The sequence below is a fragment of the Periplaneta americana genome, chromosome 12 (assembly GCF_040183065.1).
Source record: "Periplaneta americana isolate PAMFEO1 chromosome 12, P.americana_PAMFEO1_priV1, whole genome shotgun sequence".
NCBI classification, from domain to species: domain Eukaryota; kingdom Metazoa; phylum Arthropoda; class Insecta; order Blattodea; family Blattidae; genus Periplaneta; species Periplaneta americana.
Window position 1 is genome coordinate 82,920,692 of NC_091128.1, and position 13,448 is coordinate 82,934,139.

The window sequence follows — 13,448 nt, forward strand, 5'->3', positions numbered from 1 at the left end:
TGAGTGACTAGTTGGCCGGGATCCGACGGAATAAGCGCCGTCTTAAATCACGAAGTGATTTACGCATATCATATATATATTTTGATGTACCGAAGTGCATATGATATTTCCATGCAGATATTCTGCGTCATCATACGATGAAAGAGTAATGGAACGGAGAAAAATTCTCTCCGGCGCCGGGATTTGAACCCGGGTTTTCAGCTCTACGTGCTGATGCTTTATCCACTAAGCCACACCGGATACAACCCCGACGCCGATTAGAATCGTCTCAGATTAAGCTCCAACTCTTGGGTTCCCTCTAGTGGCCGCCCTCTGCACTACGTCATAGATGTCTATGAACGCAGGACCGAAGTCCACACATGTGTTGAGGTGCACTCGATATGAGTGACTAGTTGGCCGGGATCCGACGGAATAAGCGCCGTCTTAAGATTTACGCATATCATGTATATTATTTTAATGTACCGAAATACATATGATATTTCCATGCAGATATTCTGCGTCATCATACGATGAAAGAGTAATGGAACGGAGAAAAATTCTCTCCGGCGCCGGGATTTGAACCCGGGTTTTCAGCTCTACGTGCTGATGCTTTATCCACTTCGTTATGCCTGCCTTGTAAAAATATTATTGCCCATCACCTGTGGGCTATTAATATGCGAGACCTGGCCTGTATAAACAAAGATACTTGTTTCAAATCCTAAAAAACCGGACGCATATCAAACACAAATAAATAATTAAATTAACAAAAACAAACAATTTGTTAATATATTAAACAAAAAAATGCCTGTGGTGGAGACTAGTATTTCGTCCACAAACCACCTGCGTCAACAACTGCCCTCATTCTGCGCGGCATGGAGCCCACAAGATTATGGAACAGATCTAAATTCTTGGCCACCTCCCATGCATCTAGAACTGTCCCACAATTCCTCAGGTGTCCGAACTGGTGCTGTTTCTGCCCAATTAGAGTGTAGGATCCTTTTGACTGCAGCCCACAAATTTTGAATCGGATTCATATCTGGTGAATTTGGAGGCCAGTCGACTGGGTCGACATCACGCCTCCTCGTAAACCATCTTTGAATCCGGTTGGCGGTGTGTATCGGATGATTATCGTGCTGGATATCGTTTTCGGGTGGAAGGGATCATTACATTTGCCAAAATGTGTTCATAGACTTCTGCTGTAAACTGTCCGTGGATGCATTCCAGAAGTCTTGCCCCATCATATGACATCCACCCCCAACACACGACCCTCACGCAACCAGACTTGTTAATTCATCTCACGAAGCGTTCATCGTATCGGCCATTCATACAATAAACTAGGGCAGTACTATCGTTGCTATTGGAGACAATTACCTCGTCGGAGGAAATGACATTTCTCCAATTGAAGTCCTGTTGGAGAGTAGCATACGCAGAATGCTACTGGAGACAATTACCTCGTTGAAGGAAATGACATTTCTCCAATTGAAGTCCTGTTGGAGAGTAGCATACGCAGAATGCTACTGGAGACAATTACCTGGTCGGAGAAAAGGACATTTTTCTCCAATCGAAGTCCTGTCGGAGAGTAGCATATGCAGAATAACCTATGCAAACCAGGGCAAAAAGTTGTTTCTGTGCCATCTTCAAGCGTAATGACGAGACAGAACATTGTATTAACAGATAGCAGTATTGCTTGAAAGAGAGAGGGTGGTTTATTACTTATTAGAGTTTGGGCATATTCTAAGAGATATCCCCACATAATTATAGCTTTGCGAGACACACATGATGGCAAATTTGTAATTAAAAAAAAGATTGGTGGAGATTCGAACCTTGAGCTATTACTATCAACTTGTTCAATAGACCAATGCCATAACGACTTACGCTACTGTGACTCTTAATATTGGTTTGGCATAATATCTTGTTTTATTATTATTTCACTCTTCAAGGGCCCTGACTCTAGAATCAATCCACCATTCGATTTTATCACATTTTAGACTCTTCAATAAAATAAAGCAAATTTAAATGATTTAATTATGTTGTTACCTAGTGAACTACGGCTTTGACGAGATGAGCATGCACAATGTTGTGTCTCTGGAACTTAGAAATTGTCAACGGCTCATTCTTTTTGCCGCTAAGTGTACCTGCAATATATGTGCGTAAGCCATCGGCATGTGAAACTGTGGGTGAAATATTTTGCTAATTATGTCCACTTTTGTGTATCGTATAAAAAGTGAAATCGAAAAAGAACTAGCATTCGAGAAAATGAAAATTAATACCTTTGGTATATGAATTAAGAGAGTAGTGGAGTGTTTTGTGTTGAATGTGGTATTGTACGGACATTACGATAATGGGAAGAGATATAACTAGAAGCACTTAAAATGTAGATATGGAGAAGAATTCAGGATGTGAAATGGACAGAATAAGAAACGAAGGTGTGATAGAAAGAATAATGCTGAAACTGGTAAGGAAGAGAAAATGAAATTGGCTGGGTCACTTGTTAAGAAGCTGCCTACTGAAGAATGCACTGGAAGGAATGGTGAATGGGAGAAAAGTTCGAGGCGAAAGAATATATCACATGATAGACAACATTAAGGCACAGACCCAGAAATAAAATTTGAGCTACCTGAATTTTCCAAGTTCCAATTCTATATAACATGCTGCACATGCTCAGTAAGCATTTGAGCATGTGCAATAGTTAAAACTGGAACTTGGAAAATATATGGCCCAAATTTTGTTTCTGGGCCTCTGCCTTTGGGCAGAACACAGTGAATGAAAAGATGTACAGATGAAGTGGCAATGCAGTACTGGTATATGCTTTGAAGCTCTGACCATTGCTAAACGATATTAATAAATGGTACATGATTATGTCTTTTAAAAATTGGGTTATGGTATGATACAATATGCAATCAGGTAGTAATTGGAGCATTTGCGTTAACTCAACTGCTTGCACATTCATCACTCTGAACCTATGTGATTTTTGTTGTATTGTGGGAATCTTAAATTGTAGTGGAGAAAAATTGTCATTCTCTAGATAAACTTATTAGGAGAGCAAGGTGTCTACCAATAACCATATATAACTGATTTAAGCATTTTGTAATGAAAGTAACAAATTTAAAATGCTCGAAAGATCGTGGGTGGATGAAGTTACGCTTATTTTGCATTGCTTATTTAATCTTGGTGCTCTGCCAGAGTTGTGGCTTTCAGTAGTCCGAGATTAATTTAATGCAGTCTAGAAGGCTGGGAGAAAAGTTGTGTGCGTCCATTGAAATGATAATAGAAATTTAACAAGATATCAGATCGTAAGATGACTGAAATATGATGAATGCTATTTAATTGTGCTTATGAATAATTATTAACTTGTAACTTAAAATAAATTTTATTCACATTTTCGGTAGACACTCTGAGAGAGACACTGAGATTTAGGTTGTGACGACTATTAAAATGTACTTTGGGAAGTGGCTTAGCCTAAAGCAAAGCTAGATTTGAAGTAAATCTTAGTTATGCACAAACACATTTCGATGAAGGAGAATTTATTAATATTTTGTATACGTCTAAGGAATTTTTTTTAAGTTTGTCCATTATGTATATGTTAATTTCGTTTGAGTACTGAACTAGAATTGCATTGTTACATTACAGAAAACGAAGATTTTTGTGGGTCGATTGCCTGATGAGGCACAGGCACAAGACCTGAGGAGGCTCTTTGAACAGTATGGAATTGTAACAGAATGCGACATCTTGAACCGCTATGGTTTTGTTCATATGAAGACGGAGGAGATGGCTTTGCGAGCCATTAAAGAACTTAATAATGCTGAATTCATGGGTGTCCAGATTAGCGTCGAGGTAAGTATATTGTGGTAAAAAGTCTTTGTTTTAAATTCAGTCTTCTGAAAGCTGTGATAAAATTTCGAAGTATGATTCATAAGTGTAGTGCATCAGAAGTTCGATATTTTTCATTTTGAAATAAGCTAAATGCTGTTGACTCTTGAAGCACATAAAAATACAAAGATTTATATACATTCTCATCATTACGGAATTGTGTATTATTTCCATATACAAGGTAATTTGCTTTGAGTTGTACAAGATACACTTCAAATAATATAATTATAAGTGTTCTTAAGTACAGTGTTAAGAAATATTGCACTTTTTTTTTCCATCACTCGAGGAATTTGTACAAATTGCTGTGAAATTTTTAAGATTACATAACTTAGTAATTTGATAGTAACAAATTTAACAACAGTGTTGGTTTGAGTATGAAATCACAAAAAGTTGTCTGATAATTCATGTGTTGATGAAATGTTTTACAGTTGTGAACTGTTGGCTATTTCTCCAGTTGTATGCTGAAATAGGTCATTAAGAGGGACAATTCAGTTCGTAGAGGAGGACTAGTTGAGGTGATAAAACTAGTTTTGTTTCGTTGTATGTTTGATCGTGCACACTGCCTCCTTTCTGGGACTTCCAAAGTATCTGTGCAATAAAACTTTTTTCTAAGACTGTACATAATGTAACTTAGATCCCCCACTATACAGTCTGTACAAAAAGTACAGAATAGTGTAATGTTGTAAGATGAAAATATCATTTTGAGACTGAATGATGATTTGCTTCATCTGACAAAAAAAATTGAAAAGATTATATCAACATCAATGTTAAAAGGGAAGCCGTTGTTGAAATTTGTTCAGTTGTGATATCAGTTCAGAGGAAATTGTTACTATAAAGCTGAGTCAGTTTTATTTGTGCCTTGTTTCAACTGTGTCTGGCATAAGGAATGATAATTTAACTGTTATATTGATTTTGCGTTGTGCATAATAGGAAATGGAATACCTTGACAAATATATTGGTCCACAATATTAAGTGCATTATTTCTCATAGTACTCCAGAGTATGCACCATTTTTAGAGCATACAGAAATGTGGAGTATGCAATATGTCTCACTAAATGTTAGCTGTAGAAGTTATGAGTTAATACTCATCTCTAGTATTCTGTAGGGAAAACTTGCATTTGTCAACAATTTGTTAAATGTCAAACAGATTATTGCTAGTAGTCAATAGAGAAATTGGAGCTAAAAGGGATGAAGTTACATGAGAATGGAGAAAGTTACACAACCCAGAACTGCATGCATTGTGTTCTTCACCTGACATAATTGGAACATTAAATCCAGATGTTTGAGATGGGCAAGACCTGTAGCACGTATGGGCGAATCCAGAAATGCATATAGAATGTTAGTTGGGAGGTCGGAGGGAATAAAACCTTTGGGGAGGCTGAGACGTAGATGGGAGGATAATATTAAAATTGATTTGAGGGAGGTGGGATATGATGATAGAGACTGGATTAATCTTGCTCAGGATAGGGACCAATGGCGGGCTTATGTGAGGGTGGCAAGGAACCTCTGGGTTCCTTAAAAGCCATAAGTAAGTCAATAGAGAAAAGTTGCATTTGTTAATAGTTTTCATAATTAGCCAAAGGTGTTACAGATGTGTCAAATTGTTCTATTCAACGTTCTTGCCACTTTCGAATTCTTAGATATATGATAGAATGTTCTGGATTTCTGTAAGATTCTACGTGTATAAATATAAATATGTTTCAGTCTGTGCTATAAAATTTATGTAGAATATTTCTTGTAGAGTGGGTATTTCATACAGTTAGGAGGTGTGATAATGTGAATGTTTTCCATTAATTGCTCCTATTTTGCTAAGAAACTTGCTTTTCAGAAGACTTACTCTGCCATTGTTTTGTCTTTATATTCAAAATTATAATATTCTTTATGTGCTTACAGCAATCAACTGGAAAGAAAAGTGGTAGGGGTGGAGGAAGAGGTGGATTTGGCCCTATGCGTGGTCGTGGTGGCATGCGTGGAATGGGTCGTGCCCCTCCATACATGCGAGATGGCCGAGGAGATTATGATCGGAGACCAGGAATGCCTCCTCCACCAAGCATGAGGAATGGTTATTATGACAGTTACGATCGAGGCTATGACAACTACTATCCTTCACGGGGACCTCCACCACCAGTAATGCCATCGCGGGACAGGTGAATTATGTTTCACAGTATTATTCATGTAGGCTTTTCGTATAGGAGGAACCCATGTGACTAGCTTTTAAACTGAAGGGGCTTCGATGTGTTTGACAGGGAGCCAGAAAGGAGATCTTATCCAGACATGATGCGTACTCCTTATGAGCGCCGATCCTTCTCTGATGTTGGCCGCAGCCCATATGATCGCCCATCTATGCCACCAGTGCCCTCCTTTGAGCGTCGTACTGACTACGGTGGTGCCCGTATTTCTACAGACATCTATCGCAGAAGAACACCACCTCCATCTTCTAGTTATGGTGCTGGAGGGTAAGTATATTTTTCTAAGGAGTAAAATACATATTTGTAATTCTTGAGAAATGCATTTGAGTTTGGAAAGCAGTTGTGTTTCGTGTAAAACTGTTCAGTTAGGGCTTAGAATTAAAGATGCGAACAATAGTTGTAGTTTTGACAAAACAGAGGGAATAAATAGACAAATGGCCATGGCAACCTGTCTTTTGCATCATCTTAAGTAACTAATCGTGAAAAACAACTGAATAGACTACAGTCGACTTCAATGTTGTCAGCAAACAGCTGGATACATTAAGAAGATTAAGTAACTAAATAATTGGTAACGAAAGTAACAAATTTAAAACATTGAAACGAAATTATGCAGGTTGTCCTGGTTCACTCATTTAATCTTCCCTTAGGTGGAGCTGAAACAGCTGCAAAAAATTTTATTGGAAGAAAAGGCTGAGAAGTTGAAGTAGATTGGAATTTAGATCAGAGAATATAATCAAATATGAGAGAGTAAGATGCCTGAAATGTAATTAGTGTTTTTTCGTCGTACTTATGAGTAATTATTATGTGTGTGTGTCTGATGCCTTGGGTAGGCATCAGACACTTTGCGTGATTTGGGTTCCACATACTGTGGATAGATGGCAGGACTGTGACCCATTTTCAAATTGCACACCACTTTGACAGACCACATTATGCATGATGTGTATCTGTGAAGAGTTATGTCGTGTACTATGGCGAGTGTATGTTAAGTGTTCGTGTAAGTGTAGTATAGAGAATGGGTGAGGTTGATGATGGTGAGGAAGGGAGAAGAGAAAACCCAGTGCTGGCACATAGCCTACTCCTGTCGAATAGCACCAAAGGGGCTGCCAGGCTTAACATCCACATCTGACAGACTAATCACTATCAACAGTGATATATGCACTGCAGAGAGATTTGGGATTAAATCCAGGCATATTGGTGCACAATTTAGTGATCAGTTGTGCACTGCAATCTCTTCTAGTCTCGAGGTAGAAATTTACAAGAACATTTCTGACCCTGCTGGGAATCGAATCTGGGCGGCTCGTCTGGAGGCAGACACGCTACCACAGAGCTAACTTGGCGGGTTAGTAATTACTAAGTTGTGATAACTAAAAAGCAACTAATTTTTGTATCACATTTTCAGTAGGCACACTGGAGAACACAATGCTAATGAGCATCTAAATCCTTTAATTAGGAATGATTAGTTTTAATATTTATTCTAGTTTCGTCTTGATAGCTACTGTCGTCTTCAGTTCATGAAATTTTCTTCTCTATAGTAACCCTATTTCTTGATGAATCTCAGATTAGCTGATTTAATTTTCAGTTTCCCAAAACAATTCGAGCAATTGCAGAAACTTTGTCATATTATGTAGTATAATATTTTGCTTTTACAGTTTTGCGTTCCTTCCATTTCTTTTTGAGATCATCTTAAAGAAGAAATTAATTTTAGTCCGTACTAAATTGTGGATTGAATGAACCAAGTTGTGAATTAACATCTCAATGTATCACATGAGCACTGATGAAAGAAATTATAATGTATAGTAACAAATATAAAATTACCACAATATTGTCGCAAATCAAATATAAAATTATTACAATATTGTTATTACATGTAACATCAGTGACCTTTCCTCCATTTTTCAAGAACGAAGTTGTTAAAATTTGAATTCTCGGTGACCCTTTGGTGTTTGTTACAAATATTGAAGGTGAGTGAAATTCTATTTCGAGAGATAAAAAAAAGATAGGTCTAAGCATATTAAGAATCGAATTCTTTTTTTGCAGCTGAAGCAAATGCAAAATCTACGAAACTTTTGGTGTATTGCTAACTATATGAAATAGTTCTTTATCATGCTAGTGAAGAAAAATTTAGTTGCTTTTGCAGTATTTTTTCTCAGCAATATTATTTCAGTTGAATTCCATTTTCTTTTATTATTGACTTCTCATACTGTATCTCAGTTCTTTTATGCCTGACCACACTGAAGATATTTCCCACAGTTGTAAATGAGTGATCTACTCTTTCATAGTTTCCTGCCCAAGGGTAGGTCTTTTACTGCAAACCCACAATTCTCCAATCTTTCCTATTTTCTGCCTTGCTTTCAGTCCCCAAATATGTTCATATATCTCAATGTCCTATCTGATACCTTCTTCTGTCCCAAGCTTTTCTCCCATTCACTGTTCCTTCCAGTGTATCCTTCAGTAGACAGTTTCTTCTCGGCCAGTGACCCAACCAATTCCTTTTTCTCTCTGATCAGTTTCAGCATCATTCTTTCTTCACTCTTTCCATCGCCACTAGATTTCTTATTCTGTGCTACTGGAGCTAAATGACAGCTCTGAGCAATATGGGATGATATATTCAAACAAAACGAAGACCATGGTTATTGGAAGAAAAATAAAGAAGAAAAACGTGCGAATTTCAAATGAGGCAGTAGAATAGGTGGACAAATACTTAGGGTGTAACATGAGCCTACTGCCAGGAAGTCGAAAGAAGGATAGCAATGGGAAAGAAAGTTTTAATAGAAAAAGGAGCATCTTCTGCGGACTTCAGGAAGAACTAAGGAAGAGACTAGTGAAGTGCTTTGTGTGGAATGGCATTGTATGGTGCAGAATCAAGAAGTGATTTATGTGATTTAACTGCGAAAGTTCTAGGTAGTATAAGAATAAACTGGTGATTATCTTTATGGTTCACTAAGTAATTGTTTAACTGCAATTAACTATGAAATTCTAACTCTTGTAAGAAAATAAAACTGATCTATTGGCCAATTGATAACAACCACACTGGGATGTGATCGTAGACGAAAATGTATAGGGAAGATCTCCTCAGTCCTCCATATTTTTTCTCTCTCATCTGGTGGTAAAATCGTAACTCGTCAGTGAATAATACTTGTTACATTGTTACATTGTCCAAGCCACATCTCGTATAATGCAGTTGAAATGCGTGATACTTTTGAATTCTGGACCTGTGGCAGGTCTTGTGGAGAGATGATTTGGAGAGTCCCCCATTGTGTTAACTCCTTGAATTTGCTTGAGTCGATCTTGAGTGTGGCAGTAATATGGTTGAATGGGGAGACATCACGTGGTTGAAGAGTACAGGAATAGGACAATAAATGTTACTGCAAAACTTTCGTCATAAACAGTTCTCAAACGGAGGGATCAAGCAAAGGAAATTAGTGTAATAAACCATCCTGTAATGCATTATTCTCAGACAAAATGCATCAGACAGCCTTCCCAGTCAAACAAAATATCAGAGTGCTAAATCTTGGCCAAGTGGACAGTTACATGTTATTATTAAACTTTTATGCCATGTTGCACGTCTTGTACCAGTCAGTATAGTGTAGAACGTGTTAACCAGTAGCAGCTCGTACCTGAAAATAATAGTGTGCTAAAAATATTTTTAGACTCTCCTAATTTTTTAAGGTGAAATCCATCCGTCAACATTTTGAATCGACTTACAATTGCCTTTAAACACTTTATTTTTAATGTATTCTCTCACTGCACTGTCCACACTGCTTATCAGATTAGTAAGCCCTATGAACACACCATTTCCGTCTCATTGTGGCCATGTAGCGCTAGTTCAAATTTCCCACAAAATTTAATACAATCAATTATTTTCGATAAAATATGTCTATTTTCTTTCGACTTTCTCATGTTTCTGTGTTGATTCTTGATAAACTCTATTAGCTGTGCTGCAATATTTATGGTGCCAATCATACAAAGATCAAACGAGTTTGTTTCTTGCTGTGTGATCTTTGACACCTGTCATAGACATGAATCATCGCTACTAAATAGGAGGCAAGGGAAGCAGAACAGAGCATTTCGTATTTCGCATCCACATATCCAGTCACTGTTATAAACTGTTCTGTTCCTTTACTTTCTGCACAATATTGGTGTTGGCCGCCCTAGATTCTTAATTCTAATTTAATCTTCTATGACTGCTTGGAGAATGCAGTTTTGAGTAATGAATCGATGGAGTTCATAATGATATAACTACAGTATATTTTTGAAACTGTTTATAATCCCAATATTAAAACCTGTCTCTGGATTAACATACACATTAAACTTATATATTTGAATTACACTAGGCACAAAATATAAACAGACACACAGCAGAATATACATTTAAAATGACCACAGTATAAAAGATAATGAATCCCATCAACCTACACACACTGTTTTGAAAGTGGAAAATAATCCCTATTTTAACGGACTCCCACAAAAAAGGCATGCCAGCATAGACCCTTAACACATAGATAATAAACTCAAAACTATCTGCTGAGATTATATAAAAGTAAACCTGTTTACACAAACGTTCAAAAATGTATTTCAATATGATTATATTTATGAAAAATACAAAAAGCAAAAATAAGCTACATATATAAAACGTATTTTCTTTATTTCAAAGTTATATCTTTAGTGGTGTCTAGGCATCACTGTTCCGGCTACTGCTACGAACCAAAGAATATGGAAGGGAAGAGAGAAAGTTTCACCAAAACAAAGTGAAGAAGAGCGTACCGCACTGCACAATAGTGAGCATGGTGTCGTGTGAAAAAGCAGGACAAAATATCAAGGATGGGTGAGGTGAAGTGCTGTTCTGCACATGAGCAGACACTGTTAGCCGGGCTAAATTGGAAATTAGCATGTAGAGTAAGGATGGATTCTACTCAGTCTATAGCACCAAATTATCGAAAATAGTGAACTATTATAAGTAGAATTTGTATTATGTGCGTTTTTTAAACAATATTATTTCGACAATAATTTTATGGCGTGCTACAGCACGTTAGCATGTAGGGAGCAGCCGCCACTGGTGTTAACATGAGGGAATGACTGATATTAGATTGTACACATCTTCTTACAGGTATGATCGTGACGGCTTGGACCCATATGGACCTCCTGCTAGACGGTAAGAATTTAATCTTTTCTTAACACCTATTGTACTTTATGCACTGGGCTAGTGAGTTTGTCCTTTTGTTACACATGGTGAGTTAAAAATAATACGCTGCAGGGTTGTTACATATAGTTTTTGTTGGTTATTGTGGGTTTTGTACAAAATGGACGTACTTTTGTATGTACCAATTAACTGCTTACACATGTACAAAAGTGTAGATTGTGTACAGAACTTCACAATATTGATTTTGATACTCCTTATTCTCTCCTACTAACATGGCTACTTGAACTCTTAGTTACAGAAATGCTTTAGAGTATAAAGGTTTTCTCAACAAGAATGCCGGATTTAATAATGTGAATAAATGGAACAAAAATGGGTAACAATAGATAACAGCTCTGTCAAACCAACAATACAGTGGCACAATGTCATGTTATTTTTGGGTTTGCTGCATTGCTATGTGCTCTGTTATGTGATATTGTTGCATTTATTCACATTCTTAAAACTGGCGTTCTTGTTTGGACACCCTTTATATATGAAGTAATAATGTGTAGATAAAGTGTGGCAGCTTGGTACAAGTATGGGGAAGTTAGTAAAGGACTTTGTGATGACCGTGCCATCAAAATTTTCGCGACATATCATTCAGCAAATATTTCCATGTTAATAAGAGATACCTTTTACAATTTCCAAGTATAGAGCTTAGTGTATTCTCAAAGGGATCTTGAATTCTTTTTTCAGTGAAAGAGAAGATTTATGTGTAAGAGACGAGATCTTGCTTTCAAGTTTTTTTTATTCTAACATTTTGATATAAAAATTGTAAGACTTGGGCAGGTGGGTGTATTTTTAATTTTGATACTATTTATGACTTTGTTGAATGCTGTACAAGAACTTCCAGTTTCTCCCTAATCCCTTTATAAGTAGTTACCCTTGAAAATTTTATGTGCATCAGAGGAGAATATGTTCGTTGAAAAATTTATCATGTCTTAGAGGAGAATAATTATTTAAAACACACTACAGTGAAACATGGCAAACTTATTAGAATAATAAAAAATACACTCTTTCAGCTTTCCCAATAATGGGACTGCCTCATTGGACAAAACATAACAAATACACAGAGTGTTCTTTAGCAGTATCTATATGCCAGTATACTAAAATTAGAATGATGAAAGTGAACTAGTGTGAGCCATGTAATTAATATTATGAATACAAACTTTTTTTTTTTTCCTAAATGTAATTACTACAGGATACTCGGAGAGTCACTGTGCACTTACAACATATGTTGGAAATGACGTCCACGAGCAGATGTACAAGCCTGAACCTGTTTAATATGTTAGAAAATACTTTCTGCAGAGGATTCTTCATTGATCGTAACTATGTGTTAATATAACCAGAGAGGTGGGACCAGGTCTTGTCTGTATAGAACAGTCGATGGCATAAGAGGGAAAGTGAAAGGGATGAAGAAACTTCCTCTCACATTTTTTGCTCACACCGCCTTAAAAAATGCAGAATAATGTTCTTCGCATCGATGGTGGATTTTAAGTGACTAACAAAAGCCAAAGTTCATAAAAGCTGTTGATGTCCACCTCATACAATCTGTCAATGACCTTTCTGTCTGCTTGTACCGCACCAAAACATTACTGTCTCAGCTGGGTAAGGTGGAATGGGTAGTTAAGGGATGGTCTGCTGTGACTCAATTGAGTTATTAATTCCCAAACCTGGCATAGAAGGTGACCTCAAGAATATTAACAATGTTATTTTCAATAAAAGTTGTAAACAATTCACAGTAACGGATTCACTTTTTGTGACCTGCATCTTTCAATTCTTACACTGCTTCTACTTTGTACGGGAACAATTTCAGTGTTTTCTTAATCACTTTGTGCTGGTTGCAAGCCTGATATCTTCCTCTTGTGCCATCTTATGCAGTGATTGTGATTAGCTCTGAAGCGTAGTTGGAATCTTCAACAGCTTCTCTTTGGTTAGTTTAGGTGGCCCTCCAGTTCATGGACCATCTAATACTGAGCCTGTCTCTCGAAATTTCTCAATAATTCGAACTGCTTTGCGATGAGGTACAGTAGTTTCTGGAAATTTTTCAGCAAATGCCTCCTGCACTGATTCTGTGTACTTATCGCTTTGTTGAAAGATGTGTTCAATAAGAAACACATTCCTCAATTGAAAGAATCCTAATTGAACTAAACACTACACCAGTGTCACTTTTTAATAGTTGTTTACATACTGAACTAAAACAGTTAAATGTTACATAATACTATGTAGAAAAA

General features: G+C 36.9%; 1 protein-coding gene across 8 annotated transcripts in view; it reads left to right on the top strand.

Moving 5' to 3' along the window:
• Positions 1-13,448, top strand: part of LOC138710620 (probable splicing factor, arginine/serine-rich 6) — a 75,473-nt gene that overhangs the window by 18,169 nt on the left and 43,856 nt on the right. For 7 of the 8 annotated variants that reach the window (XR_011335281.1, XR_011335282.1, XR_011335279.1 and 4 more), the window contains exons 3-6: positions 3,610-3,813; positions 5,743-5,996; positions 6,075-6,305; positions 11,146-11,190. Coding sequence is in view for 4 of the 8 variants with exons in the window: in XM_069841639.1 (XP_069697740.1) it covers positions 3,610-3,813; positions 5,743-5,996; positions 6,075-6,305; positions 11,146-11,190 (734 nt within the window). In the remaining 4 variants the exon portion in view is untranslated. The remainder of the gene's footprint in view (positions 1-3,609; positions 3,814-5,742; positions 5,997-6,074; positions 6,306-11,145; positions 11,191-13,448) is intronic. The other variant, XM_069841637.1, reaches the window with a different exon arrangement.